General features: G+C 43.6%; 1 protein-coding gene across 1 annotated transcript; it reads right to left on the bottom strand.

Moving 5' to 3' along the window:
• Window positions 1-5,538: 5,538 nt before the first annotated feature.
• Window positions 5,539-9,114, bottom strand: BCDIN3D (BCDIN3 domain containing RNA methyltransferase). Its single transcript, XM_063296579.1, has 2 exons — window positions 8,874-9,114; window positions 5,539-6,509 (listed from the first exon to the last, which is right to left on the bottom strand). The coding sequence occupies exons 1-2, from the start codon at window positions 9,090-9,092 to the stop codon at window positions 5,931-5,933; spliced, it is 798 nt and encodes a 265-aa protein (XP_063152649.1). The 5' UTR covers window positions 9,093-9,114; the 3' UTR covers window positions 5,539-5,930.
• Between the last annotated feature and the right edge of the window lie 17,281 nt (window positions 9,115-26,395).

A 26,395-nucleotide genomic window follows, 5' to 3' on the forward strand; every position in this document is an offset into this window, starting at 1 on the left:
AGAAGAGATAAGGAATTATTTTTAAACAAGCAATGAGCAGAAGTGGAAGAAGACAATAGAATAGGAAGGACAAGAGACCTCTTCCAGAAAATTAGAAACATCGGAGGTAAATTCCAGGCCAAAATAGGTATGATCAAAAACAAAGATGGCAAGGACCTAACAGAAGAAGAAGAGATCAAGAAAAGGTGGCAAGAATATACAGAAGACCTGTATAGGAAGGATAACAATATCAGGGATAGCTTTGACGGTGTGGTCAGGGAGCTAGAGCCAGACATCCTGAAGAGAGAGGTTGAATGGGCCTTAAGAAGCATTGCTAATAACAAGGCAGCAGGAGACGATGGCATCCCAGCTGAACTGTTCAAAATCTTGCAAGATGATGCTGTCAAGGTAATGCATGCTATATGCCAGCAAATTTGAAAAACACAAGAATGGCCATCAGACTGGAAAAAACCAACTTAAATCCCCATACCAAAAAAGGGAAACACTAAAATTGTTCAAACTATCGAATAGTGGCACTCATTTCACATGCCAGTAAGGTAATGCTCAAGATCCTGCAAGGTAGACTTCAGCAATTCATGGAGCGAGAATTGCCAGATGTACAAGCTGGGTTTAGAAAAGGCAGAGGAACTAGGGACCAGATTGCCAATATCTGCTAGATAATGGAAAAAGCCAGGGAGTTTCAGAAAAACATCTATTTCTGTTTTACTGACTATTCTAAAGCCTTTGACTGTGTGGACCATAACAAATTGTGGCAAGTTCTTAGTGGTATGGGGATACCAAGTCATCTTGTCTGCCTCCTGAAGAATCTGTATAACGACCAAGTAGCAACAGTAAGAACAGACCACGGAACAACGGACTGGTTTAAGATTGGGAAAGGAGTATGGCAGGGCTGTATACTCTCACCCTACCTATTCAACTTGTACGCAGAACACATCATGCGACATGCTGGGCTTGAGGAATCCAAGGCTGGAGTTAAAATCGCTGGAAGAAACATTAACAATCTCAGATATGCAGATGATACCGCTTTGATGGCTGAAAGCAAAGAGGAACTGAGGAGCCTTATGATGAAGGTGAAAGAAGGAAGTGCAAAAGCTGGCTTGCAGCTAAACCTCAAAAAAACCAAGATTATGGCAACCAGCTTGATTGATAACTGACAAATAGAGGGAGAAAATGTAGAAGCAGTGAAAGACTTTGTATTCCTAGGTGCAAAGATTACTGCAGATGCTGACTGCAGTCAGGAAATCAGAAGACGCTTAATCCTTGGGAGAAGAGCAATGACAAATCTCGATAAAATAGTTAAGAGCAGAGATATCACACTGACAACAAAGGTCCGCATAGTTAAAGCAATGGTGTTCCCCGTAGTAACATATGGCTGCGAGAGCTGGACAATGAGGAAGGCTGGGAGAAGGAAGATCGATGCTTTTGAACTGTGGTGTTGGAGGAAAATTCTGAGAGTGCCTTGGACTGCCAGAAGATCAAACCAGTCCATCCTCCAGGAAATTAAGCCAGACTGCTCACTTGAGGGAATGATATTAAAGGCCAAACTGAAATACTTTGGCCACATAATGAGAAGACAAGACACCCTGGAGAAGATGCTGATGCTAGGGAGTGGAGGGCAAAAGGAAGAGGGGCCGACCAAGGGCAAGATGGATGGATGATATTCTAGAGGTGACAGATTCGTCCCTGGGGGAGCTGGGGGTGTTGACGACCGACAGGAAGCTCTGGCGTGGGCTGGTCCATGAAGTCACAAAGAGTTGGAAGCGACTAAACAAATAAACAACAAACAGTTATTTGGCTGAATAAAAATTAAAAATTGTAGCAAACTTGGTAGGTGATTCAATTCAAGATTTAGCAGAACCTTGACTGATATTGCTCTGAATGAACGTTGAAGGCTGTTGCAACCTGAGAGGTGTGGATAATTTAAAGCCTCCTTGATCCAAAGAAATCCTTTTGGCCAAGGGTTCCCCAATAAAAGATAATTATGTTTATTTATTTGTTATTTATTAAAGACATTTATATGGCTGCCCAACTCACTCATGGTTAGCAGCAGTATCAGTGATGGTGGAGAAATCGAAATGGGCAATATGGCAGATGCGGCATCACAAATCAAGCCCCTCTTTGTACATGCATCAACGTTGTTCACATGTACAAAAGAAATGGAGCTTAGATCACCATGCCCTGGCAGCCATCTTGTGGTTGCTGATGCATGTTACACTGTAAAGGAATTTAGAGCTGACCTTGGACAGAGAAGCATGAGCAAGCCATTAAGGGGGGGACCTGCAGAAAAGATTACACAGTCCAGAGTAAGAGGGGAGTGGGAAAAATCAACTTAAAATAACTGTCTTGGTTCAATATAAAATGGGACAGAGAGATGCTGTCTTCTGTTAGTCCCACTTTCTGAGGACCCCAGAGGGAACTATAAATGCACGGTCTGGCTGTCCCCAGTTCTCCCTTTGAGTGAATATCATGGGAGAGTAGCGATAGAAAGGGACTCTGTGTTTCAGGCCTCTGAGCGAGGGATCAATTTTTCAGGTCCTTTCCAGGGCATTGCTGTGACATGCCGTATCAACACTAGAGGATTGCCAGAGGCATACGGACATATTTTTCCCAAGGAAACGAAAGGTTTGCATTATACTGTCAGAAGACAGGATGTAGGAAAATGCTCACTTTACGAAGTATAATTTGGCATTCAGCAAAGTGAGACTAAAAGACTGGGGGTGACGGTCAAGGTATGAGCTGTGTCAGCTGAGCGTGACTATAGGAAGAGCTACCTTTCTGGTTGCCAATTGACCATGATATTGTAGAGACGGGACTGCAACCTCATGAAAACTTACACCTCTTAATAAATTTTGTTAGAGGAAAAGGTGCTATCAGACTTCTTCTGGGCTTTTTTAGAAGCAATTAGGTAACTTTTGAGGAATGGGTTATTCATGTGTAATGTGTAAGTTATTGTAGCAATTTGATGATCCCTGTGTCACCAGCTGTGGTGTGCCTGTAGATGTATTTATTTAAATGCTTTATATGGCCACCCAACTCACAAATGCAACTCTGGTTGATCAACAAAGGATTAAAAACAAAACAAGACAACCCACAAACACAGAACCACAACCACACAGCATAAATTGAGGCTCCAAGTACAGTAGGTTCAGAATCCTAAACCATTTTCCAGATGAGTTGATACAATATCCTTATCTGGTGCTTGTGGGAAAAGCCAAGTTTTTAAAGCATTATGGAAAGCCTGTAGCATCAGGGCCATTCAGATCTAGGTGGGTTGGGGGTGAGGGTGGGGACTGCTGTTCCAAAGGGCAGGTGGAGGCGACAGAGAAGGCGTGCCTCCTGGATCCCAACAGATGGCTTTCTTTCATGGAAAGACCCAAAGCATGTCTTGTCCGTTAGATCTTGTGGGGCGGGCAGGCACAATCTGAGATGAGTAGTCCTGCGAGTAACCCTGTGCCCTGAAAGGCTTTATAGGTGCAATTCAGTAACTTGAACTGTACTCAGAAGCTGATAGGAAGCCAATGCAGCTCCTGAAGTAGTGGTGTTACATGGGCATACCGTGGTAGACCCATGCCACTGCACTCTGGAACAGCTGAAGCTTCTGGACAGTCTTCAAGGGCAGCCCCACGTAGAGCGCAGTGCAATAGTCCAAGCAAGTGCCTCCCAATCTAGAAATTAGCATACCCGGTGAAGTTGTAGAAAGGCCCTCATGGCCACGGCTGTCAGTGGCTCAAGCAGGAGCCGTGAGTCCAAGAGGACCCCCAAATTTCCAGACCTAAAAACAGAATAAATGAATAAATGGAGACAGTGGTGTTATTAACCCAGCTTTTTGCTATCTACCAAATATTACAGCTCTTAATTTTATTCCTTGAATCTTTTTTAAAATGTCTATTTAAATATTTATCAAATTTATATAGCCACCCACCTCACGAATGTGACTCTGGGCAGCATACAATAAAAATAAAACTTTAAAAACCATTAAGCAATTAAAAGATAAATTTAACCAACCACCAGAGTGCACCTTCAAGATCTTACACGCAACACAGGTAGTCCTCGCTTAACGACCACAATTGGGACTGGCAATTCCATCACTAAGCAACGTGGTCATGATGCACTTACAACCTCACTTCTGCTGCGGTCGTTAAGCGAGATATCACATGACCATGACTTGCAATTTTACTGGTGGCTTCTCCATTGACACTGCTTGTTGGAAACCAGCAGTGAAGTGCGCAAATGGTGAGCATGTGACTGTGGGATGCTGCAACAGCCATAAACATCCACCAGTTGTAAAGTGCCCAAATCTCTATCACAGGATAATGGAGACACTGCAATGGTTGTTAAGTGCGAGGACTGGTCATAAAGTTACTTTTTCAATGCTGTCATAATTTTGAACAGTTGCTAAACAGGGCAGTCATTAAGCAAGGACTACTTGTATAGCCATTTCACAGGCTCCCTTTTTCATGGGATCCCCAAGCCTTCTGACAAAACCAAGTTTTAAAGGATTCTGGAAAATCAATAGGGTTGGAGCCAATCTTACCCTGGAGATGATGTTCCCCAGGGTGGATGCCATGGCAGAGAAGGTTCACTTCCTGGGTCCCCTCAGTTGGAACTCCTTGGCAGACAGGATCCATAACATGCCCCTCCCGCTGGATCTAATGGGCCAGGCTGATATGATTGGGGAGAGGCAGTCCCTCAGATAACCTGGTCCCATGCCATTAAGGGTGTTAAAGGTTAAAACCAGCACCTTGAATTGGGCCCAGAAGCAAACTGGCAGCCAATGCAGCTCGTGGAGCACAGGTGTAACATGTGCAGTTCTAGGAGCATACATAACTGCCTGTGCCACCACATTTTGCACCAGGTGAAGTTTCCGGATACTCTTCAAGGGGAGCCCTATGCAGAGTGCATAGTCCATTTGGGAGGTGAACAGGGCACGTAACTGAAAGTAGAGCCTCCTGATCCAGGACCGGGCGCAACTGGTGTACAACACAAAGTTGCACAAAGGCCCTCCTCGCCACAACTGCCACCTGCTCAAGCAGGAGTCGTGAGTCCAGGACCCCCAGACTGCACACACACAAATCTATCACTGCACATGTTTTGCATCTGCTTACTTCAAAATCATCAAAGGGGGGATATGTTGTGTGGGAGGCTGAACGGGAGCATACATGGATAACCTTCTCTTTTTCTGCTCAAGAGTACTTCCCACTGTAAAATTATCCCGAGGGATTAAGCAGCAGCTTCTTCCAGTGGTTCTTTCCACTCCACACTTCTGTGCTGCTTTAAAAAAGAAATCAACTGAAAGCTGAGCCTGGAATGCAGCCAGAGTCATGTGAATCTGGCCTGCCACATGGAGACTCGCTCACTCTACCACATGCCTTTGAACCCAAGGAGGAAGGGAAGTCTGATCAGTGTAACTGAATAGCATTCAACCCCCCATCCAATTCTGATGGGCTTGAGCAGGCCTTAAAAGTTCTCCCTAAAAAGCACTGCCATTTATATTGTCAAAATATAAATTTTATCAAGAAATAAAATAAAGAGCCAGTATAGGGCCAAAAGAAAAAGCCTAGAAAGATACAAGGCTTTATTTCAGAAATAACAGAAATCAACTTTCTGTGATGAGAAAGGAATTGCAAAACTTATGAGGTACAGAAACCGGGCATATCTACTCTCCTGTTTCTGGAGGATAAAAGCATTACGTTAAACCTTGCTCCCATCTAGTGGGAATCCTCTGTTCAGCATCTGTCTCCAAAATGTTGAGCTTGCAGCAAGAGTCAAGGTATATTGGTAAAGCTTGAAAATAATTTGCTATAAAAAATGTATGATTTTCAAGATTCCATGTTACTCTTACAGTTCAATCACAGCAGGCAAAAGGGTTGGTTCTCCCAATAACCTGCCACTTCCTCTTTGACTAAATGCAGGAATGCACAAGTCCTGAATTATCCCAAATGCTTTTTCTCTGTCGATTTAAAGAGCAAGAGGCTCCTGTCCCAGCTAGTGCTTCCAAAGCAACACACAAACTCCATGGCGCAGTCTCTCGTCAGGATCTGAGTTATCTTCTCAGCCACGTTCCCTTTGATGGTGAGCGAATGGAAGTGGTCGAAGTCATTCCGGCCCAACTTCCGCAGGCGCCGAGCAGCTGCACGGTAGCATTTCCACGGCTGGGGTTCAAGGAGTAAGTACGTACACTGAGAGGCGAGGCAAGCTAAGAATTTCACCAGGCCACCGTCCCCATGATTCAGATGGATCCACATAGTCACAGACATGCAGAAGCAAATATCAAACCAAGAGCGGCCAAACTTGTTCAAATAGGAGCTCAGCAGGGTCTCCCTTGCACTGGGGTCCATGATATCAAGAGTGGCGTAGGAAATGGAACCAGGGAAAGGGCTGTGTTGTTTGGCTCTCTCAATCAGCTCCGCATCAATGTCGCAGCAGAGAAGGCAAAGGTCCTTTCCATCTACCGAATTCTCCGGACTGGTAAAGCCAAGGAGGTGTCTGTAGAGGGCAACACTGAGTTCCTAAAGAGAGAAGAAAGAAGTCTCTCAGCTTTTGCTCTTACACACCCCTAGCTGTCCACCTCTACAATAACTGCAATTGCCCCTCCAAGACTCTAACCAAAGTTCAGCCAAAGCATAGTCTAATGTCAGCAGAGCTGACTCCGAATTATATGAAACAGTCCCTTTCTGTTGTTGTTTAGCCAAGTTATGAAGATAACTGTCTCCAGCAACACAGATTCAACAGGACACTGGCCGGGACCATCCTGTATAGCTGTTATAGCTCACCCCATAAAAGAAATCCAACTGTCTACATAGCATCCTATTTCTTAGGAGTTTCTTGAAGTGAGCCACCTTCCAGATGTAGCTGGACTATAATGTCAAATCATCCCTCACCTTTTGCCAATTCTGGCTGGGGATTCGTGAGCTGGTCCAACACATCTGGAACACACCAGGATGGGAAAGCCTGATCTACAAAAAATGCCTTACAATTTCTTGGAATACAGGTAGCCTGGATTCGTTGGACATGCTTTGTAGTTGGGTTCTCTGGGCTTCACGAAATTGATACTGAGATCAGTACTGACTGGAGTAATAGGAAATACTTGACAACACACACAGCAGGAATTCAGAGAACTTCTGGAAGCCTGGCACTCAACTAAAAGGGACATTAATAGATCAATGGAGCCAGATATGCTCTAGTAGATATGATAGACTAGATATGATCTAATCAAGCACCTGATCCAAATCATACACAACAGATAAGGCAGACCAATCCTGGAAACCTTGGTATTGATCTCCCAAAGCCCAGAGAACCCAACCTCAAGGTATATAAAAAATGCCTTGTTGGATCTGGGCAAAAGTGTATATTAGCCATTTAGATACTTTTTGGTGCCTAAGCATAACACAAAAAACAAATAGCACCCACATGTAGTTCTATTTAGGCAATCATCTTGCTTATTTCACACTGATGGCATCATTTCATTTAATCTCTGATTATGTACCATCAAGTCATTTTAGTTTTTTTTAATCTGTGAGTTCTAGTCCTGCCTTAGGCATGAAAGCCAGCTGGGTGACCTTGGGCCAGTCCCTCTCTCTCAGCCCAACTCAGTGCAATGTAGGCTTGCCTCCTCGTGGTGCACCCTGGGCAACGAGACTTGTCACGGCTAAATAGTCTGCACATCTGGCTGCTGGACATCACAAGGATTTCCCAGCAAGAAAAAGCAGCATGAACACCAAACTGCTATGCCATACGATCTAAAAAAAAAAAAGTTTTTGATCACGTAGCATTCTGTAAATTAACAGTTTATCTGTGCTGATTGCAGATAATGGGACATGTAGTCCAACAGTGCCATGTTGTAGAAGACTGCCTTTGAACATTCAAAGCATACAAATTTTTAATGGGGGGAGGGGGATAGAGAGATGAAGAAAGGTCAGGTTTCAGCTGCTGAGAGAAGCAAGTATTACAAAGCAAGGAGCAGCTAATATGGCCAGGAAACTGCCTATTTTACTAATCAGACCCTTTAGGCCAGGGTTTCCCAAACCGTGAGGTGTGCCTCCCTTGGGGGGGTGCAGACAGTCCAGGGGAGGTGTGAAGAACCTTCTAGTTGTACATTGTTACAATAAATACAACTTCCCCAAAGCTTCATTGTATTATTTTCATTGTTCATTTGGGTGTTTGGACTTTTAGGGGAGGTATGTACATTGTTGTTGTTGTTTATTCGTTTAGTCGCTTCCGACTCTTCGTGACTTCATGGACCAGCCCACGCCAGAGCTTCCTGTCGGTCGTCAACACCCCCAGCTCCCCCAGGGACGAGTCCGTCACCTCTAGAATATCATCCATCCATCTTGCCCTTGGTCGACCCCTCTTCCTTTTGCCTCCCACTCTCCCTAGCATCAGCATCTTCTCCAGGGTGTCCTGTCTTCTCATTATGTGGCCAAAGTATTTCAGTTTGGCCTTTAATATCATTCCCTCAAGTGAGCAGTCTGGCTTTATTTCCTGGAGGATGGACTGGTTGGATCTTCTTGCAGTCCAAGGCACTCTCAGAATTTTCCTCCAACACCACAGTTCAAAAGCATCGATCTTCCTTCTCTTAATGTATGTACATTAAGATTACCCTAAAGGGAGGTGTGATGGAAAAAAGTTTAGGAACTACTGCATTATTTCCATTGTCCAGTACAAAGAGGAAGGAACAGAAAGCTGGCAGACGTATCTGCTCGGGGTATAGCCTCAATGCTCACGGCATCCTTAGATGGCCTCCCTCTCTTCGCCAAAAACAGTTGCAACAGCTGAATGTCCATTTGCAAGCAAGAAGAAACAAAGGGGGAACAGCTGCGCTATGCAAAGATGCCGAGACCTCCCCTCCCCTCCCTTCTCCTTCTCTTTCTTACCCCTGAATTGCATCCAACATCCAGGCCCAAAAGGGGCCCCGCACGCGGGTTTGGGAACAGCTTGCTCAAAAGAGTTGCAGGTAAGAGGCAGACGCGTCCCTCGGGCGGATGGAAGCAGGAGTAGTTGGGGAAATTTCCGTACGGCGCCGCCCCGCCTGGCAGAACCGGGAGCTCGGAGCCTACAAGGGCCTTACGGCGCGCGCTCATGGGCGCCTCCATGTTAGGGCCGGCACGCTTTCTTTCCGGCTAGGAACGGAACAGCAACAGCGGAGGTTCCGGGGGGAAAAGAGATGGGATAATAGCAAAGCTTTTAAACAGAAGGAAGGAAGTGATCGAAGCCCGTTGCTTCTGTGCGTGCTTTTCACAATCCCATCCCCGCGCTTTCGCTTTGTCGTTTCAACAGACCCAGGCTTTTGCCTGGGCTGCAAAAAAATCCGGACGACTATGAGGTAGCAGCAAACAGATACAGAAAACTATAACTTTTGGGCGGCAATCAAAAAATCTAGGTGGGGACCTGAGGGAGTAGGCAAAAAGAGGAATGGTGAGCAGCAGAAAGGCTGGGTTGCACTGAACGTGGGGAGGGCTTGCTTCTGAATAGGTTGGCGTAGGATCAGGCTGTCTCTGAGGGAAAACAGTAGATACGCTGAGTCTGGATCAATCTGATCTCTGGATCTTCTGAAACCACCCTCGGGGTTTGCATCATCTCAGTTTGAGGGGCTGAATACATAGTCTGAATACATAATACTGGATACATAGTCACGGAGCTGATAATTGTGGGGCCATAAAATGGATTTCAGGCACAGATTCTTATGAATCCTCACCTTTTATAGGTGAGCCACTTGAAATTGCCATGAGATCTTAGATTGCATTCATACTCACATAAATGAGTCATAACAATCTTGGACCTGACCATTTGGGGGCCATCATAACCCAGAAACTTGTATCAGAAACATGAATCCTCCCGATTTTCCAAGGGAACCATTTTGTAAAATGCCTTCGTCCCATCAGTGCAGAATGGGCCTCAGATACCCTTGCCTCTCCACCAGTTTTGTGCCAAGATAGTGCCAAAAATGGTTGAAACTGTGATAGTAATGGCTCACTCTGTACACGTAGAGATGATCTGTGAATTCATCATGTTTTCAACTGGATCCCAATGAAAAAATGTCATGAGGTTTCCTTGTGGGTAGGACTTCCATTTTCTTTTATTTTGTGTCACAGAAACAGTCGTCTAGTGCCCTCCAAACAGACAGGTAAAGGAAGGTATAGTAGACAGACTGAAGGATAATGTAGGCCCTTACAAATAATGTTGCTAACTGTCAGATGGATGGAAGCAGGGTTGTTCCCAATATAGGTGATAACTGGGTGTCATATAACTCAATCCCTCCTTTCTCTTTAACACTCTGTTTTACATTATTGGAAAGGAAATGTTCATTAGACCTCAAGCTGTACTGAATGGTTATGAATTAATTGCTCAGCGCCCTCTGGTTAAGAAAGATGTTTGGTTCTGTCACACAGTATCAAGCACGCAAGGTCTATACTAGGTATAGCATAAATACAAATCTATAAATCTCAATGCAAAAGAAGAACATTATTATTCTGCCAGCAGATAAGGGGAATACTGCAGTTATTATGAAAACAGAAGACTATCAGAAGAAGATCCCGGATCTCTTAGATCCTACAACATATACGTGATGTGATGTGACAACCCATGTCTTACAGAAAACTAATCACCTTATCCAGACATTGTCAATGTTACCCAATGTGCACAAAAGCCTCTGCAGGTCAGAAGCCTTGCTACCACATTTGCCAGGGTTACCAAAGATCTAAAAATAGTTCGTACCATTGCATCTACTTGTGAGCGCCATTGGTTCTCCTACATAAAATATTGCCAAATACCTAGATGCACATTTATAGCCTTACATTGGACTATGCCAACATATATTAAGGATTCATTTCATCAAGAAACTCAATAAGCTCAATCTTGGACAGCAGATAACAAACCCAACAAAGGAAGAATGCAGGTGGGGGGGGGGATATTGGCTGGCTGCCTGTTTTTGGCACACACACCCCCATTTGGCAAGATTCCCTCCTAGATGGGCTATTATCACTAGCTTCATGGGAGGATAAAATGCAGTTGTTGAGATAGTAACCCAGCAGTACAAAATTGGGATTTGCTGGCTACAACCAGTAAGTGCTAAGTTGCTTCTTTACTACAACCAATTTACTCTTTAGTATGACTAACTGAATCCAATTTAGATCTTAATCTTACACTTCCTATCTACAAATAATTTCAGTTGAAATGGGATTTCAGAATATATATGCATCACCTTGAGTTTTATTTATATTAAACATGGAAGGAACTATGACCTCAGACCATAGTAATCTTAGCTGACAGTGCATTAATTTTGTAAACAGGAAGCAGAAATTCATGCTTATGGTACATACATAATGGTGTCTTGAATACTTTTGTATTTGCTTCACTAATTAATCACAAATGTCAAAGATGCAGGTAGGATGCAGGTCACTGCTTGTAAATGTGCCAGAAGATGGACCGGAAATATAAATACCTAATTTCCATCAGTATAGTATTATTATATTACTCAAGTAAAGGAGGTGGAGGAAGAGGAGGAGCAGAAATGTACCTGTTTGTGCTTTGTGCTTTTCTAGTAAAATGAATGGGAAAGAGGCAGATTGTATCATCTTAATTTCAATAAGGCCAACTTACATATCCGTAGTATTACTGTTGATAATGAATACATTGACAACATTAATCTAGAACTATTAGTGGTCCCTGATTTAAAAATAGCCATCTTAATTGCCCTGTGAAACGGCTGCCTCTTGAAAACCTTATCCAGTCCCAGGAGGGAAAATCTTAATTGCCCTTGAAAGATGAGCAGCAATAGGGCCCCACAAATCTTGCACTCAGGTCTAATGTGTCTGAAGATGCAGATGCTCACTGCAGGATGACCCCAATAGTGCTTAGGCCAGCTCATCTGGGAAGAAACCATTCTTAATGTTCGAAGCTTCAGCTAGTCCAGAATGCGGCCGTGCAGGCTATTTTTGGCGTCCCTAGAAGGGTGCACATAACACCTTTGCTACGTGAGCTGCATTGGATACCAGTTTGCTTCCAGGTCCAATTCAAGGTATTGGTTATCACCCTTAAAGCCCTACATGGCATGGGACCGGTTACCTGAGGGACCATCTCTTCCCCGTATCATCAGCCTGTCCCACCGGCTCATGCAGAGAGGGCATGCTGCAGACCCCGTCAATAAGAGAATTCCATCTGGCGGGGTCCAGGAGGCAGGCCTTCTCGGCAGTAGCACCCGCCATTTGGAACATCTTGACCCCGGAGGTAAGATTAGCCCCATCGCTTTTAGCCTTCCGGAGGAAGTTGAAGACCTGGCTCTGCCACCAGGCTTTGGGCAGGGAGGAGAATCGACATACTTGGGGTTGGATGGTGCCTTGAAGTGCCCCTCCTACATGATGGTTGAAGAGATCATAGCCATCTGGATTTTATGAGCTGGGGTAGTTAAGAAATTGTTTTGGTTTTAATGGGATTTTATTGGAATTTTATCGTGTATTTATTTGAGTTTTTATTGTATATTTATTCTGTGTTGTAAACCACCCAGAGTCCCTCCAGTCGGAGGAGATGGGCGGTGACAAATTTGATTAATAAATAAATAAAGCAGTGTTCCTCAACCTTGGCAGCTTGAAAATGTGTGGTCTTCAACTTCAGCAGATGTTCTCTTAAAGTTTTTAATTAAATATACTTAAGGATGAGCTGTGATAAGAATATTCTACTCTGTAAACTGTCCTTCCTTGTTCATCATGTCACAGAAAGCAGGAAGGACAGCTCTGCCAGAAAGATTTCCTTTTTTACTTTGTTTGCTTTTTGAAATGGGAACCGTTGGGCAATTTTCTGTAAAAAAAATCCTTTATATCTGGAAGAAACGATGTGGTCATAAACTCTCCTAGTGCCCTGAGAGATTGTATGGATGGTCCCTGCCCATTTTTGTCTTTATTCTGGCAAGATGGTCTCCTCTGAAAGCTATTTAGGGCTGAGTCATTATACCAGATTTTATCAACTTTCCTTTAATGCTCACCTTACACATACCATCTTTTTTAAAGGAACAATTTTTGTGTCCTGACTTCATTGAAAAGAGGGCCTCTCCCCCATCCTTTCTTCCCTTTGTTTTTATATCTATCACATGACATTTGGATTTTGCTTTTAAGAAAAGATTAAGCCTATTCTGATGTACACTACAGTTCTTGTATGTTTCCCAGTTCAGAATAGCAGAAGCCCTGCTTCTGATTTCTGGCAATTGTAGACACAAAGAGTTGCCAGAGCCACAAAAATGCCTTGGGGGATGGGGACACACGCATTAATGTAAGACCTGAACTGAGTTTGTGTCATCCAGAGAAAGGCTGTGCAGGGCTTCAGAGTCAAGCAGCAAGATACTTTGGAGTGCAGAGGGACATTCACACAGCCCCTGTCCGGAACTCCTTAAACCAAACACCAGGATATGGATTGTGCTGCAGCTGTGGAGGAGTCCCAGGATGAAGATGAAGCAGCTGTTGAAGAAGTTGCAGATGGGGGCTACGTAAATGCATCGGAAGCACCCTTTTGTCTTTGAATTTGGGGTATTGCACACCCCAAAGAAGAAACGCCACCAACTCTCCCTGGCCAAGGCACTTGTCTCTCTCAAAGTTGTCCTCTCTGCTGTGCTTTAGCTATCACAATCCCCCTGCTTAAATTTCAGCCCAGCTGTCTAAACATACGGGCCATTCTTGGTAACCTGAGAATTTTCATTAATCCTGCTTTTATTCCCTAAGATACAAATAAGTGGCAAACAGTCTTAATATATTAGAAACCCTCCTGATTCTCCTCATCTTCTCTTGATTTCCTTGTAAGCCATTAACTTGAAAAAAAAAATGTGCTGGAAGGCAATGCTGTTCTTCAAAATAAAACAAAGCCATCAGTCTTACTTAACTAGCAGAGAGCATTGGTGTGTTTTCTACCTTGTTAACCTGTTTCTCAGCAGGTTACTTCTCTCCAGTTTGGAGAAATTAAAGGTTGCTCCTTCAGAAGCTGTCTCTCCTGATACTCAGCTGTCTAAGCCATGAAACTCCCTGCGTGATCCTGGGCCACACACTGTTTCTGAGCTATCTTACTGGGTTGCTTGCAAAGGTAAAATGTGAAGATAAAAGGGAAGGCAAAATGATGATGACGATGATGATGATGCAATACAAATGCTGGCCTGAGCTTATTGGGGAAAAGAGGGAAAAGAGGGGATTTCTCAGCCAATTCTGACAGGCTAATACAGCCCGAGGGGAGGGCTAAGAAGTGGCATCCCCCCTGCCCATTGGGATTGGGAGGTTCCAGGACAGAGAAGATCTCCATAAAGGTGGCGTCTTCCCTTTCCAAGGTAACTGGACAAAGGCTCTCCCTCCATCTGGCCAATTTCTTATGCGTGGATTTTTCACTGCACTTACTGTATATTGCACAGCTTTTGAGGGTGAGGTGAGGCAGCTACTGAATAGAACAGGGTTCCTCTGGGAGTTGAAGTCCGTGCAGCTTAGAGTTGCCAAGATTGAGGAACCCTGGAATAGAGAAAGCCCCCAAGCCTTTGATATCTGTCAAAAAGAGCAAATCTCAGCAGATGAAACACACTTGAACCCGGGCATAATGAGGGATAGTTGTTCCGTGGTCCGTTCTTACTGTTGCTACTTGGTGGTTATACAGATTCTTCAGGAGGCAGACAAGATGACATGGTATCCCCATACCACTAAGAACTTGCCACAATTTGTTATGGTCCGCACAGTCAAAGGCTTTAGAATAGTCAATAAAACAGAAATAGATGATTTTCTGAAACTCCCTGGCTTTTTCCATTATCCATCGGATATTGGCAATTTGGTCCCTAGTTCCTCTGCCTCTTCTAAACCCAGCTTGTACATCTGGCAATTCTCGCTCCATGAATTGCTGAAGTCTACCTTGCAGGATCTTGAGCATTACCTTACTAGCATGTGAAATGAGTGCCACTGTTCGATAGTTTGAACATTCTTTAGTGTTTCCCTTTTTTGGTATGGGGATATAAGTTGATTTTTTCCAGTCTGATGGCCATTGTTGTGTTTTCCAAATTTGCTGGCATATAGCATGCATTACCTTGACAGCATCATCTTGCAAGATTTTGAACAGTTCAGCTGGGATGCCATCGTCTCCTGATGCCTTGTTATTAGCAATGCTTCTTAAGGCCCATTCAACCTCTCTCTTCAGGATGTCTGGCTCTAGCTCCCTGACCACACCATCAAAGCTATCCCCGATATTGTTATCCTTCCTATACAGGTCTTCTGTATATTCTTGCCACCTTTCTTGATCTCTTCTTCTTCTGTTAGGTCCTTGCCATCTTTGTTTTTGATCATACCCATTTTGGCCTGGAATTTACCTCCGATGTTTCTAATTTTCTGGAAGAGGTCTCTTGTCCTTCCTATTCTATTGTCTTCTTCCACTTCCACACATTGCTTGTTTAAAAATAATTCCTTATCTCTTCTGGCTAACCTCTGGAATTTTGCATTTAATTGGGCATATCTCCCCTTATCACTGTTGCCTTTTGCTTTCCTTCTTTCTTGGGCAACTTCTAGTGTCTCAGCAGACAGCCATTTTGCCTTCTTGGTTTTCTCTTTCTTTGGGATGTATTTTGTTGCCGCCTCCTGAACAATGTTGCGAACTTCTGTCCATAGTTCTTCCGGGACCCTATCTACTAAGTTCAGTCCCTTAAATCGATTCTTCACCTCCACTGCATATTCCTTAGGAATATTAGTGAGCTCATATCTAGCTGATCTGTGGGTCTTCCCTAATCTCTTTAGTCTGATCCTAAATTGTGCAAGAAGAAGTTCGTGATCTGAACTACAGTCAGCTCCAGGTCTTGTTTTTACTGACTGTATAGATGTCTGCCACCTTTGGCTGCAAAGGATGTAGTCAATCTGGTTTCGGTGTTGTCCATCTGGGGAAGTCCATGTATAAATCCGTCTCTTAGGTTGCTGGAAGAGAGTGTTTGTTATGCAGAGTGAGTTCTCTTGGCAAAATTCTATCAGCCTATGTCCTGCTTCATTTTGTTCTCCCAGGCCATGCTTGCCTGTAATTCCAGGTGTCATTTGACTGCCCACCTTAGCATTCCAGTCTCCCGTGATGAAAATAACATCTCTTTTAGGCATGTTGTCCAGTAGGTGCTGCAGATCCTCAAAGAACTGCTCTACTTCAGCTTCTTCAGCATCTGTGGTTGGGGCGTATATTTGGATCACTGTGATGTTAGATGGCTTGCCCTGAATTTGAATTGAGATCATTCTATCGTTTTTTGGATTGTATCCAAGCACTGCTTTAGCCACTTTACTATTAATTATGAAGGCTACTCCATTTCTTCTGTGGTCCTCTTGTCCACAGTAGTAGATCTGGTGCTCATTTGATGTGAAGTGGCCCATTCCAGTCCAGGATTCCTAGCAATGGCCATATTGGCTGGGGGATTTGGGGAGTTGAAGTCCATATGTCATAATGTTGCCAGTTTGGGAAATGTTGCTGTAGAGAAATGTAGGGCCTGAGGTTTAATCCATTGTCCTCATCGTACAATGAAGGTAGGAGCAAATCTGGCAGGGAGGTTATTCCAAAGGCCAGACACCAGCTTTTTCTGGGGCAACCATGTCAGATGGGTTGTTTGTGGCCACAGCAGGCAGGTATCCAGCTTCCAAGCCATGTAAGACCTTTTAGGTCAAAAGCAGCACTTTGAATTGCACCTGGAAACCTATGGGAGCCAATGCAGGTCCTGAAGCCCAGGTATTGTGTGGATTGTGTACCAGGTAAGTGTTGCTTAGCAAAAGGGCTGCTGCATTTGGCCTTGACTTCTCCATGGTCTTTAGAGGCAGCCCCAAGTAGAGCATACTGCAGTCGTCCAGAGGAGAGGTGATGAGACCATGACTTACAATGGCAAGATCTTTTTAGACCCTCACTCCATTTTCCAGAGCGTTATTTTTTAGCAGATCATGCAGAAAGCATGTAGCTCCAAAAAAATGAAAACCCTCAAAACAAAAACTATTGCCATGTGTGGGTAAATGGATTTTTAAAAGTTTGACAAGTGACAGAATACTACGCTGCACTGAAAGTAATTAGAGAATTATTCTCTTTTAAGTGTGAGGTACTGATACAGAGTAGTCAATCAGCACAGTGTCAAGTTCTCCACCAGCACCATGAAAGCTAGGAAGGTGAAGGTTCATCTTTGTGTTATTGTTAATGAAGGCCAAAATGCCGAAGGCTGAGGCTGTATTCTCTGCTTCCACAGGCATTATTAGAGTGTCACAAGTTTCTAGCATTAATTATATTCCCTGTCCTTAATGGCTGCATTGGAGCTTGGTTCTGGATTGCGTACCAGATTCCCTATAACACTGATTCTGTGCAGTGTCATGCATTTGCCCTGTTAACCAGATGCATATGAGAATTTAGTGAAGCCAGTCTTTACCTTTGTAGAGGAACATGGACCGTGGAAATAAGATTCCTCCGGAGGCTTGCTGAGGAATGGATAAAGATACATTTGAGCTGAACTCATCTGGTGACTATGTGGGAATACTCATGCTGTTTTCTTGGCAAGAGTATGGAAAAAACTTGCCTTTCTTCTCTTCAAATGTTCTTTCACCTTCCCAATCGATTTCCCAGTCCTGCAGGTGGCAGCACCTGGCTGATGTTCTCAGACTCAGACCTGGCCTGCGCAGTATTTGGAGAGCAGATTTCCAGGCTGCAGATCCTCGGATGTCCATTAAGACACCAGGCATTAAGCTTGACTTAAACGAGGATCTATGGAGGGAAGGAATTCCAGGGAATCTCCCAGATAAATACAGTAGCCCACTGCACAGAAAGTTTTTGTATTTCAGAAAAGAAGACTAGAGTTCTTCAACAAATAACTCGCCTTTAAAATGTCTTTGATTCATTGAGATTGTAGTAATGGAGGCAGGCAACTTTCTTCTGTCTCACCATCTCTGTGAGGAGAAGGCAACCTTGATTTCGGAAATGTTTGAGAAACCTGGTCATACGGATTGGGGAAAAATTGGTTTACATTTTAATAAGTATGTATCTCAACTCACATTTCTGAGACCTTTATGCTAAACCAAAATGTAACTGTTCTTCACCGTTTCATTACTCTTGTAAGGTCATTTTTTAAGCCCTCCCCAAATATATACAATAATAATACTGGAGGAATATGTGCAGCAGAATTCTCTCGGGTGAAAATCATTTACAAAAATGCATGATAATAGGGACAATGTATTTCAAAATGTATAAAGGAGATTTTACAGATACATGTGTGCGCGCACACATGCAATAAAATCCTTTTCTCACACAAATTGGGCTGAAGAGACTGCTATCCATGTTTGGTCAGTACCTCAAAAAAGAAAAACACCATGCATGCAAAATCAGAAATTACGGCTTTTGAAAAATGATGAACAATGTCCATGGTTCTGCCATAAAACAATGTAAGCAGTTTAAATATGTGGACCTTTCTCAAAAGGAGCAATATCTTCCTAAACATACATAACACTAAAATGGTAGCAGCAACAGTAATGTATTTTATTATATGACTGTGTGGCGACTCATTTTTAAAGCTCACCCAGAACAAGGTGTGAATACAGTTGCTCTCTGGGGCTTTCTGTGCTGGACGAATGATTTCACCCAAGCTCTGGAAATTACACAAAACCATTTCCAAAAAGGAATAATGATGCTTCTGCTAGGAAGTCCATCCATTCTTCTCCAGACAGCACTAGGCTTCCTTTAGGAAAAGCTCAGGTTCAGAAAGCCTGAATTAATACAAACACGCCTGTCTGAAGGATAGTAAGTCCCAAGTTAGCTTGTCCTTCAAAGTGCTGAAGCATCAGAAGGCATGGAAATCATCACTGCATTCTTTCCCATCTACAATATAAATATGCCTTGTTGAATCATCATAAAAAGTGGAGAGACTGGATTTATTTGCATGGTGTAGTGGGCTTAAAACAGATCACCAGAAAGCTGGCCTTCTCATTAGTATAACTTCCTTGATACTGTGACAGGGTTTTACTCCTCCAATATTTTGTTCTATACTAAAAGCAGTGATGGATGGGCAATACCACAAAATCCCACTAGCATCCATGGTCCCAGATTGAAGACTTGATTCATTACTTGTCTATTTGTGTGGGGAAAAATCCTTAAGGATTGGACATTTAACATACAGATTTGGATGAGAAAATGGTATTTTTCTCTCAAACCACTTTGCCTGGATCTCCTAATAGGTGACTTATTTCGCCATGGCAGGCAAGTAATTGTAAAAGGGGCATCATCTCAGCATGATGATATAAGTAGAAATTGGAAATTGCATGATATCTCTAGCTATAATCTGTGAACTGTGCACAAAAATGAGTCAGATGTTTTATGTGAAATGAGAACAAATTACAGGCAGTCCTCGCTTAACAACCATTTGTTTAGTGATGGTTCAGACTTACAACGGTAAGTGCTGAAAAAACCAATTTACGACTGGTCCTCGCATGGCCGTCACCATGTCCCCACAGTCATGTGATCACAATTTGGGCACTTGGCAACTGATTCTGTCCTTACTGTCAGGAACCACGCTGAGACGAGGAATAAGTCTCTAGTGTTTTATTACTGTTACGTTAGACAGAAAATCCTGACAAACTGAAGACGCATGGGAAAAACCCAGACAGATAAACCCCAAAGGTTAAGGCGGGTCTGACCTGTGTCTCTTTGAATGGCTGCTTAACTCCTCAGTACTACGCATGCGTTTTCCCCCCTGGATAGGGGCCCCCTCCTGCTCACCATCAGTGCTCATGACAGATTCGCATTTATGACTGTCACAGCTCCCATGGTCATGGGATTGCCATTTTTTACCTTCCCAGACGGCTTTTGGCAAGCAAAATCAACGGGGAACTGTGTGATTCACTTAATGACCATGTGGTTCGCTTAACGACCACAGGGTTCACTTAACAACTGCTGTAAAAAAAGTTTGTAAAATCAGGTCAGATTCACTTAATGACCACTTCACTTAGCAACCAAAATTCCAGTCCAATTGTGGTCATTAAGCAAGGACTACCTGTATCTTAAGTTTGGGGAAAAATGAGACTGACAGATTCACCCATCCTAATTTGGGCATTGGGGCTAACAGCTACACAGTGGAAATTCTAGCAGCTCATATTAGCAAATACAAAGCAGCCTCCTCCACAGATTTCTTAGTCAAGACTCCCCTAGTTAACAAACATGCTGGAGCATATGTGATTTCCTGGAAGCAGGTAATATTTTATTACAGCAAAAATATTAGCATCTGCTTTGATACCATAGATTAGAATTAAAATGACTGCAAGCACAAAATACCAAGGAGTAAGCGTATTTTCTCAAAGCATCATAGGTGAACCAACAGATCAGTACGAATCCACAAATGCTGCCCACAAATACTTAGTTAGCATACTTATAGTGATCCTTTTAGTGTAACAAATCTGAGTTATTACTATCAGTCACTCAAGCAGGGGATGTTGAAATCCATTCACTGAATTGAAGCAGAGGAAACTGCTATCAATATCTTGTCTTATATAAAGGCTAGTAAATAAAAGTTACTTTACAAGCAAATGTGCCCAGAAAACCCAGAAAACCTCAATTAAGTATGAATCAGTGCACAAGAATTATGCTTAGTCACTGAGCATTGTAATTTTGGAGCCTGGATTTATTGCTCTAGTCCACCCTTGCTTTCAACAGCCACGTCAAAGCAATAACAATTAAGTGTGGAGCAGATCAAAACAGCAAAATAACAAACAATACCCAGAGAAATTATCTTTAACATGAATAGGAAAATAACAATCTTTCAACCCAGCATCAACATTGTATCAGGGAAAGAAGCCTTCCTTGGGAGCCAGCAGTGATGGTACCGCAATGGTCTTGTCCTGTGGCTCTACTGCCTTCATCATGTGTATGTGTATGTGTGAAGGAGACAGACAGAGAGCGAGCTGCCAAAAGCTAGTAAGCATCACCATTTATTCTCTATTGGGTTAATCTCAGATTATCTCCCACACTCCTGCCATATCGTCTGTCACACACACACAGTGGTCTTTGGCAGTTAGCAAGCGTTCCTTGATCTTTCCTGGTCCCCAATGAAGGACTATTTTACTTAGTAGTTGTTTTTCAACGATTAGCCACACCTGTGAAGAAAGTGCAATGTTTTCATACTGAAAACAAAACCACAGAGTTGGGTCAACTAAGTTCCATTCCTATAGAGAACATAGCAAAGGGAGTTGGACGTGCCAGGAGAAGCCTCACACATGGAGCCCCTGCCAAATAAAATCTCAATCCTTGACCTCCTTATTAGATCTTCTGATCAGAAGCCATCCCCAAGCATCTGTCAAGCTATTGCCATCACTGCTGCTCGCTACAGTGAGAGCCGAATGACCAGATCCTCTGCTGTTCACTTCACTGAAACAGCAGCAGAGGTCAGCTACTGAGCAGAGAACTAGCCTCAGAAGACGGCAACAACAAACCACACGCACAAAAGAAAGCTGCTCTGTAAATTCAGGAAAAAAAACACAAGGGGGCAGTGACTGATTGTATGCTTTCCTTACTCTCATTGCAAGCAAGCAAGCAAGCAAGGGGTCCCCCCCCACACACACACACGCAGATGCAGGTGGCTGTAAGCTGAAGCCAGAGACCCAGAGCGTAGAAATGAGCACTGAACAGTGTGAGCTTCAGAGCGACACTAGGTGTGATGCTGGCTGCTGTAGTGCCTTTGCTAGCTTAAAAGAGGCTAATAGGAGAAAATCACCTGGGTGAAGTTGCCCACCAAGTCAGCATCATGTTTCAAATAAAGCCTTTAAACACTTAAATACTACTAAGTATGTACTATGGAACTGGAAAAAAGAATGGGCAAATCACTTTTTTGCAGCCTACCAAACAGTTTCCTGCCAATTTGAGACAGGAAACTCTCCACAACTACAAGTGTAAGCCGTAAGGTGTCTTAACATGGCTGAGAAAGAAAATCCCAGATTCCCCCATCTTCTAGAAATCTCCAGAAATCCTGACCCTGCCCATTTGGTTTTATTCCCCACACACTGCATTACCTCGCCATCAAAAACAAAAGGGAGGGAGGGAGGAAGGAAATGTGACCTCAGTCCATCAAAAAGTTGCCACCTTCTAACATGGAACATCATCATGGCCCCATCTCCAGGCCAGGGGTGATTAATCTGCCCTAGGGCCAGTATAGCATAGTGGCTAAGGGGCTGAACCGAGAACAGAAGTATCCTACTCAGCCATGCAACTCCAGCCGCTGTTTCTCTGCTCAGCCCACTTCACAGAGTAACTGTTGTATGCATAAAATGAGGGTTGACTCCCACTGATGCCACTTTGAGCATCCTAGGGAAAAAAACACAGCATAAAAATGTAAGAATTGTTGGGGTAGAGATGCACCCCAAGATGTGTATGCAATTTTGCGCAGACTCTTCAAAAAACAAATGTGCAAACTGAGGGAAAAGCAGGAGGAACAGCTCACTCTCAAGGAAATGCAAAACAGTAAGCGATCTGTTCCACTTGACAGTGCAACTCACCAACCTCAATAAGGTTCTTACCAGTATCTAAAGCCACTTTTAAAATGCACAACCCTTTTCTCCACAGAAATTGTCAAAAGTCCTTCCTTTTCTTAAACCTTGATTTCCTACCCGTGAGCTTGATTGGATGACCTCAGATGCTGGGCTTAAATGAAAGAAAGGTTAGCCTTCTCAGACACTGAAACCAAAGCTGTCCTTCTGTAACCATAGCCCTTTGTGTCCTAAGCATCAAGTCACACATTCACCAAAAAAAAAAAAAAAAACCCTGAGGTTTTGCAAGTTTTGACTTGGGATTTTTGTAAAGCTCTGAGGGGAAGCTGCAGAATATTATACCTCCCATTTTAAAACAGAATTGAGCCATAAACCCCTCTTGGTGTGGATGAAACTTCAGAAATGTTCAGTATTTAAAATATCTCTGGGATTAAATGTAAAAAAGACAAAATACTGTATATTAGCTGAATGGGTACGTTTAAGCTGGCTTCCAAGAGACGTAGATATTCCTTGTTGATTGTTGATCATGTGCTGCTGTCAGTTGATTATGTACCATCAAGTTGGTGTCAATTCTTAGCAACCACATAAGCAGACCTTCTCCGGAATAAACCGTTGTGGTAATGCACATTTTTATGCTGAAGGGCTCTTTCCACATTCTCTGGCTGAGTGCTTTTGGATCTCCAGTTGCTTAGACATCTCCAGTCTTTTGAGTACTACCAAACATCTAGTAAAGCATAGAGCCTGAAGAACAGGTTCAATGACCACGATGTCCAGCAAAAGTGGGATGGCTTTGAGAATAATGTGTGCTTGGAGGGGCATTTGATGTACTAAATCTGAAAATTGTTACCTTTCAAGAACCCTTTCAAATAAGTTCAAATATCAGATAACACTAGCAGGTTCACAACATATATTTGCACAATTGTTTAATTTGTTGCCAGGTCTGTTTCATTAAAAGGTACAATCCAACATTTAAAAAGCCTCTTTCAAATATTCCCTCCTACCTATAAACATGACCTAGGATTGAATTCTGTAAAAAAAAAAAAGGGTGGGACAATACAGAAGCAAGCAGCCTCCTTCTCAGCAGTTGAGACTACCAGTAGATATAAGCTCCAAACTAATGGCACAATGGTGGCATTCTGTTGATTTAATCCTCTACCAAGAAATAGTTTCCTTGGAGGAGGGCCACAGCTCCTAAATCAAGGTTAGGCAACCTACTCCTCTCCAGAAGCTTTGAACTAGGTTCTCTTGGCTGGGGCTGATGGAACTGAAACACCAGACATGACGATGGGGACCAGTCCTATGTTGTTCATGGCAATCCATTCCAACCTGACTTTCAAGGCAGCTTCCCCAATCTTGTGTCCTCCAGATGTGCTCAGATTACAACATGCAGGATTCCTAGCCAACTTCTCTAGAAAGCCTCAGGTGGCGAAAGGTTGTTCTAGGGGCTTGGCGGCAAAATTTGGCTGGAGGATATGGGATGAGCATTTGGAACAGCAGATGTGCCCCTCGCCTTTCTCTTGCTCCCACAATGTTAGTTGATTTTTACATCCCACAGCAAGGTGTCACACTTGCTGGGACTTCATTCATTCATTCATTTAATAAATCACATTGTTAATTATAGCCTAACATTTGAGAATCACGTCGTAAAGGCAAGTAGACTTGGGTATATACAGAGTTCTTCACTCCTGAACAGCCTCTCACACTGAATATGAAGGAGTTTTGTATCCATGGCAGAACATCAATGTGGACCATTTCTCCCATCCCTAAACTGGCTGTGCTTATTTGTTTTCACAAGTCACATTGCTTCCTCTCTTTCTTCTGGAGGTGCTTTTGATCTTCTACCTTCCATCCTGGCTTTGAAACTTAAAAGTATGTTACACAAATTGGGTGGAAAAGAAAAAAATGGCAAAAGATACTTTGTTGGTACGTGCATGGGAATTTTTCCTTCTGCCCCGATGTGGCATTAACTGGCAAATTGCGTGATGTACAAGGACTGCACAGAGGCAGGGGTGCTTGGAAAGCAGCTGCAACAGGGCAAGGCTCAGGACAGGACAGCTTGGCCCTTGCTGGTGAGATCCCCCCCCCCTTTCTTCATGGGCCAGAATTGCCACAGACTGCCCAGTGACGCATTCTCCTCTCCATTCTCAGGGAGATCTCAGATAAACCACCCCTATCAGCTGGAAACATCACCTTTTAAATAATAGTTTCAGGCTGCTGGTCTTAGCCTTCAGCCCACAGTAAGAAAATAACTGGTTGGTTTCCAAATGGGGAACATTAAGAGCCAAACGGAGATGGAAAGATACTCTGGTACTCCCTTGAGTTCATTTGGGCTGTAGCCCGGAGACATGCAGAGGTTGGAGGTGGCACGTAAAGTAAGTCATCTCTCTGCCCTTCCAAACTGGGATCGCCCTCTGGTCAGCAATAAAAGTCCTCATCCCTCTGCTCTAACGACTCCTGGTCACAATTACTCTTTTTTGCTAAAGGCTCTTTGGAGACCAGGACAAGACCTTCAGCTCTTCAGTCCAACTGCCCAACACCTCACAGCGACAATTTACTTCAACATATTTTAATTGAAATTTGGGTGGGGATTGCCAATTGCTGACCTCAGCTCTGGTAGCTCCTACAGTTGTAGTTCCCTGAGCTTCCAGGTCATGCCACAGAGGTGCCAGGGCAGGATTTTTCTAGAGCAGAGAGCATTGGCATGCTTCCTTAGTTGGCATGAAAAGCTCCAATGGAGACCACAAAGACGAGCTCTTTCCAGTCTTGAAATCAGCCTGCAAGTTGCGCAGGGTGGGGCTAGCCGAAGCCCCATAATGTGTCTGCATAGCACAAGGACCTGATGCACTCAAGCAGTGCAACCAAAGGAATACATTAACCTGAGACAGAATGTACTGCTGGAATAACTGAGCAACCTGGGAACACAATATGCTGGGAATGCTGGGAAAGCTAAGCAGGTTTCTGACTGAACACGGCTTGTGTGGCAGAGTGCTGGGGAGGCCTGTCTCACATGTGCAGAGATCCTGGGAGGGTAAAGAGGACATTCTAAAAAGAAAAGCAGAGACCAGCGAGTAAATCAAGAAATAGGAACAGCATCATCCAATACATTGCCCCTATCTGCAGATCCAGGCTGGTAAAGGAGTCCTGGGTTCAGCTGTTTCGCAACCACGTGGTTCCCGTGCTGATATCCCAGCCCACAAGGGACACCAAGCATCATTGACATAAAATCATTTAAAGTAATCTTATTGCACCTGGTGCTCTCCAGACTCATGGGACACCAATGTCCATCCTGTCCCAGTTGGGGAGGATGGGAGTCCAGGTAAACACACCTCAAAGGCTCCAAATTGGGCAAGACTGCTTTAAAAGCTCATTGGAACGTGCACCCAAACCAAGGCCAAATACCAGCACTGTCATTTAGCCAGCAGATATTTGGGGTGGGGGGTGGGAGGGGGTGACCCATGGCAGACTGCAGAGGGAGTCCATTTTTTCCCAGCCCATTTACTTCCAATTTCAGCAGTCTTCCTACATCCCAGGGATGAGCCATCTGAACTGTAGTGCCAAAATGTGTCAATAAAGCAGAGATATGTAGCAGCATGATTTGATTTTGTTTTTTAAAAAAGCAAGCATTCTAAGCCACCTCTACACTTAGAACACTTATTTTACCATTTTTTTAAAAAGCACTCCCAAGAAGGGGAGCAAACTTTTTGACAAATGATGTCATTGCACCATGCTATTCCCTGGGGACCTTCTTTAAAAAAAAATAATAAAGTACAGTCCTAAGTTCTTAAAAAGGCTGTTTGCTGCTGCCATGGTCATTCAACATCTGTCAGCACAGATAGCAGGATCACTTCAAGCAACAATTTGCAAGTATATTTTTAGGCCTGGATGATTACAGGAAGTAGAAAATAGAAAAAAGTGGCTCTGAGCCG

Source organism: Candoia aspera, chromosome 2 (genome assembly GCF_035149785.1).
Source record: "Candoia aspera isolate rCanAsp1 chromosome 2, rCanAsp1.hap2, whole genome shotgun sequence".
NCBI classification, from domain to species: domain Eukaryota; kingdom Metazoa; phylum Chordata; class Lepidosauria; order Squamata; family Boidae; genus Candoia; species Candoia aspera.

Coding starts and splice junctions, on each gene's coding strand:
- BCDIN3D (XM_063296579.1), bottom strand. CDS start 9,092: ATGGAGGCGCCCATGAGCGCGCGCCGTAAGGCCCTTGTAGGCTCCGAG. Junction 6,510..8,873: donor ATGTTGGATGCAATTCAGGG/GTAAGAAAGAGA, acceptor TTCTCTCTTTAG/GAACTCAGTGTTGCCCTCTA.